This window comes from Castanea sativa, chromosome 8 (genome assembly GCF_040712315.1).
Source record: "Castanea sativa cultivar Marrone di Chiusa Pesio chromosome 8, ASM4071231v1".
NCBI lineage: Eukaryota > Viridiplantae > Streptophyta > Magnoliopsida > Fagales > Fagaceae > Castanea > Castanea sativa.
The window spans coordinates 56,180,445-56,185,335 of record NC_134020.1 but is presented as its reverse complement, the minus strand read 5'-3'; the positions used below and the strand labels follow the sequence as shown (position 1 = coordinate 56,185,335).

Genomic DNA, 4,891 nt, shown 5'->3' with positions numbered 1-4,891 from the left:
TAAGCTAGAGAAATTTGAGAGCACGATAGGCTAAAGAACTTGGTTTCGTCTAAAGTTTCCACCAGTGTTTAGCTAACAAGGCTAGATTGAACTCCTTAAGAAGCTTAAAACCCATACCACCTTGACTTTTAGGAATGCACAACTTCTCCCAACTAATCCACGCAATCTTCCTTTCCTCACCCTTCTGACCCCACCAGAAATTCCTCACCATAATAATTAATTCTTCACATAGGGAGTCTGGAATCTTGAAACAACTCAATCTCAATCATATTCCTCACCAAAAACTAATTGATGATTAGGTTCAAATCAATCATATTTATCATATCTTTTCAAAAGATAACTTCAATTCAAATTTTAAAAACATAGATCGTGTCACAAATTAATGTATAGGATAGGACACCCTATCAAAGCAGACAGACAACAAAAATCAAAGCCAAAGAAAAAAACATGGAGACAAAACACAAGGGATTACAAAAGTAATGCAGTGCAAATATCTGATGGGAACTACCACAACCAGAGATATTAAAAGGGATGTCCTGCCCCTTATTTCTACCAGGGCATTGTAAAATATTTCATAACATTAGCTAACTGGAAAAACAAGAAATCCAGCATAGCTCCAAAAAGATGAAATATAGCTGAATATTTTTAGTACTGTGAAGATTAAATAGCATAAACATAAAACAGATAAAATCCAAACATTACCACCTTTAGATGCCAAGCATTGTCTCCTGCATACCCTATCAATTATCACTTCACAACGCAGATCTTAATGACTGAGGCAACTCCAATACGATGAAGTGCCACTACTGCATCACCAGGCTTGCACAGGCCCTTCTGTGTTGCTGACTTCAGTGCAGCTTCCAAAATCACCTCAGTTGATTCTGCATCAGTGGCCTTAGCAGATCCCTCAGCCAGCAGAGGAATCAAACCCCGGTATATTAGGCTATGCCTTGCTGGTGTCTCATCACTGCAAGTCCAATCAAACGAGTCTGTCGTCAAAACTGGAACAACTACTGACAGGATTGGAACAGCTGGCCTGTACTTGGCAACCAACTTGGCCGTGGTTCCTCCACGTGTCAACACAACAATCAGTTTTGCTTTGGCCTTGTTCGCAGTCCGGACAGCAGATGATGCAAGGCTCTCCAACGGGCTCATTGGAAGTGGGGTTGACCTAATCATCTCCTTAAAGATAGCCCCATAGTCGAGGGATGATTCTGCCTCTATACAAATTCGAGCCATTATCTTCACAGCAATTTCTGGATAGGCCCCAGCTGCACTCTCACCACTAAGCATCACACAGTCAGTGCCATCAAGGACAGCATTTGCTACATCAGTGGCTTCAGCGCGGGTTGGCCGGGGAGACTTGATCATGGATTCAAGCATCTGAGTAGCAGTGACCACAGGTTTGCCCACAAGATTACACTTATATATCATCATTTTCTGTGCCAGGAAGATTTTCTCAACTGGAATCTCCATTCCAAGATCACCACGGGCAACCATGAATGAGTCAGTCTCACGCAAGATCTCATCAAAATTGATTACTCCCTCCTGATTCTCAACCTGAGAAAACCACAGTAATTAAACAATCATCATTTGACCAACACTCCACAACAACCAAACAATCATTGCTTGATCAACATTTAGAGGGGAGAGAGAAATAGAATGATACAGCAACAAGGAAAAATGCATTTTCTTTGACAATTTTTTCATTAAAGTTGCTCAGATTAATTAAGGAACGAATTATCTTTAATATTCACAAACATATTGAGCCATACTTGACTTTTTTCAAACATGTTTTGTTACCTCATCAAGCTTCAAACTTGAGCTTAAGCTTGGTTCATTTAATTAAAGAACGAGCTCAAGGAGTATAGTAATGAATTGAACTCAAGCTTTTCATGAACAACTTTATTCATTTTAAAACCCTAGCAGCAACTCGTGCATGGGCCTTGTAGAGTTCAAGATCGCAGATTTTGCAAATTAACCATATATAACTTGAATTTCTTTTGTTAAATGGCACCATTTAACATTAATATCTTACCATATGAAAGTCAGGAAACCCCTTTTTTTTTATTGTGAGAATCCGAATGTCAGGAAACTTGATATTGAAAAGAAGAAACATACCTTCGACATGAGTTGAATATTCTTTGCATGTGGCCCAAGAACCTTACGTACATTAACAAGATCTGAGCCCTTGCGCACAAATGAAAGAGCAATCATATCAATTTTATTAGGAACCCCCCATTCCAAAATATCTTCTTTATCTTTCTCTGTCAGTGTAGGAAGATCCACCACAATACCAGGAAGATTGACATTTTTCCTCTCACCCAGCACGGCAGTGTTCTCACAGCGGCATCTCACAGTCCCAGCATCTCGATCACAAGACAATACAGTGAGGGTAATGGTGCCATCAGCACACAAGATGGTATTTCCAGGCTTTAAGTCCACAGCCAGCTTTTTGTAGCTCATGGATATCGTCTCTTCATCCCCCTTGATGCTGTAATCAGTAGTGATGGTAATCTCCTGACCTTCTTTAAGCTGAATAGGCTTTGAATCCTTGAGAAAACCAGTTCGAATCTCAGGTCCCTGCATAAAGTAGAATACAAATACAGGCAGGTCAGTTATTTTATAATTCAAATTAGTGACCAGGACTTCAAGCATATTCAATTTGTAAATGTGTGATAAGTAATCCATGTTTAGAAGTAGCATCACCAGATGAGTAGCTATTGAAAACAAAATTATGTCTTGTATGCCTCGCTATATCACAAATAAAATTCAACACAGAAAATGGAACAATATGAAAATTGTCAGAAAATGAGTATTGTGCATTCAATTCTAGAATCAACAGGAAAATGAGTCAGACAAGGTAAGCATAACTAACGTAAGTTTCCTTCTTCTTTTCTTCATTGATAAGATATAATATCTAATCAATAATGATGCTCCATTGAGAATTCGTCTTGAACGCACACAGACACCCCCCCCCCCCCCAAAAAAAAAAACAAACAAAGCACTAGGTGGAGCTAGTCAGCATGCCAGTGCCCAAATTTTAAGCCAACTTTCAGTTTTGGGGGGCCTTGGTCTCTTCGTAGTCCTTCCTCTGCTCATTGGGTTTGAACCCAATACATAACATCTCCTTCCATTCCATTGTTATGGGAAGAAGAAGTCTCATTTGAGCTAGAATTCATTGGGAAAAAAAAAACAGAGGAATGATTAGAACAATAACTATCATCTATTGAGTTCATAAAATCTTCTTCCTAATTCCTATCCATTCGATTCACATATTGTGTATGGGGAGTGTGGGACTTCCAATGGCAATGAGCTGTAGATTTAATGAGTCGAAGACCCGCTGCATGTACATATTATGTCCATTGGTACCAAGAAATTAACCAAAACATCACATCCCTCAAGGCATAGGCAAGTTAAGCACTATATAAGCAGAATTGGAGAAGTGTATATTTTTGTTTTGATAGAATAATTTTTTAAGCGGGGTAAGCATTTGTTGAAAGCACCAAGAAATTGGCAATTGGAGAGAATTGTATCCAATATAGTGAGCAGAAGAGAAATAATTTAATAAAATTCCTTAGATTGAACATTCAGATGCATGTGTAATATATTGGTTTAGGTATGTGTTGGGCAGGAATTAGAGAGTTAAGTAGAGGAGAAGGAACCTTGGTATCGAGCATGACGGCGGAGAGAATCTGAGTGTTGTGCATGGCAATCCTGAGATTGTTGAGAGTCTCCTGATGGTACTCGTGAGTGCCATGGGAGAAGTTGAAGCGAGCGACGTTCATGCCAGCCCTGAGAAGCTTTTCCAGCATGGGAACACTACGAGATGCGGGACCTAAAGTGCAGACGATCTTCGTCTTTGGGATACGACCATCGTTTGGGAGCTCCTTCAATATCCCCTCTATGTCTATGTTCGCCATTTCTCTCCCTCTCTCTCTCTCTCTGATTTCAGATCAGATCAGACCAGATCAGATCGCAAAACACTTTTACAAATTGGTTTGGGAGAAACTGAGAAACTGAACAAACAGAAACAGAGGTTTATTTACTTACCTGCTCAGCGCAGCTCAGCTCAGCTCGTGCGGTGCGTGTTTACTTTCCTCTTCTTACTTTAGGCAGCTCCTCCCTCCACTCGCCCACCTAATTGCTTTCCTTTCTTTCTACCAGATGTCTCTCTCTTTCCCTCTAAACTAGTTACTATTATTTTTTCTTCACCTTTTTATTATTTCAATAAGTTGTATTGGCGTTTGTGTTGTTGTCGTTGTTGTGTTAAACTGTGGGCAAACTTTTGAACATTTGGAAGATGGAGAAAACCTAGTCTAGTCTAGTCTAGTGATGATGTCATGTGGCTCCGCTCATAAATGGAATAATATAGGGAATATTACTCTTCTCCTAATCTCGCTCAAATAAATAAATAGCGCTTTTGGAATTAAAGAAAAAAAGGGGTTGGCAAAAGCGTGCGTTCATGCGTGGGTTGGTAAGGGTATAGTCGAAGCTTGGTACTCAATCAATCAACCAGTCTCAGTCGCATGTTTTGCGTCTTCTTCTCTGTGTGCGGCCCCCTCTCCTCACTCTCACTTCACTTGTTTTTACTTTCACATTTGATATCATGTCTAATGTCCAATGTCCACAGTCCATACTTGATAAATATCTTATCCCACGGGAAAGGAAAATTTCAAAAACCAAATTATCTTTTCTTTCTTTCTTGCTTCCCAATCCCATGCCTCATGCCCTTTTCCTACTTCCAACAATCTCCACCCACAGGTCCATCTAAAAAAAAAAAACAATCTCCTCCCACAGTTTCTACTCTTTTTATCTATTCACTATTGGATCATTTTTAATCACTATAACAATTTTTTATTTATTAAATCAATTATATTATATTATAAAT

The 4,891-nt window shown here is 39.3% G+C and overlaps 1 protein-coding gene across 1 annotated transcript; it reads right to left on the bottom strand.

Annotated features, from left to right (window-relative positions):
• Nucleotides 1-468: 468 nt before the first annotated feature.
• LOC142606828 (pyruvate kinase, cytosolic isozyme) lies at nucleotides 469-4,294 on the bottom strand. The gene is made up of 4 exons (XM_075778180.1): nucleotides 4,054-4,294; nucleotides 3,666-3,945; nucleotides 2,122-2,583; nucleotides 469-1,560 (listed from the first exon to the last, which is right to left on the bottom strand). The coding sequence occupies exons 2-4, from the start codon at nucleotides 3,921-3,923 to the stop codon at nucleotides 748-750; spliced, it is 1,533 nt and encodes a 510-aa protein (XP_075634295.1). The 5' UTR covers nucleotides 3,924-3,945; nucleotides 4,054-4,294; the 3' UTR covers nucleotides 469-747.
• Nucleotides 4,295-4,891: the final 597 nt, after the last annotated feature.

Excerpts from the sequence above, each read along its gene's own strand:
- LOC142606828 (XM_075778180.1), bottom strand. The coding sequence starts at position 3,923 with ATGGCGAACATAGACATAGAGGGGATATTGAAGGAGCTCCCAAACGAT. Across the intron at positions 2,584-3,665 it reads CCGTCATGCTCGATACCAAG|GGACCTGAGATTCGAACTGG; the intron begins GTTCCTTCTCCT and ends TACTTTATGCAG. Across the intron at positions 1,561-2,121 it reads ATATTCAACTCATGTCGAAG|GTTGAGAATCAGGAGGGAGT; the intron begins GTATGTTTCTTC and ends TGGTTTTCTCAG.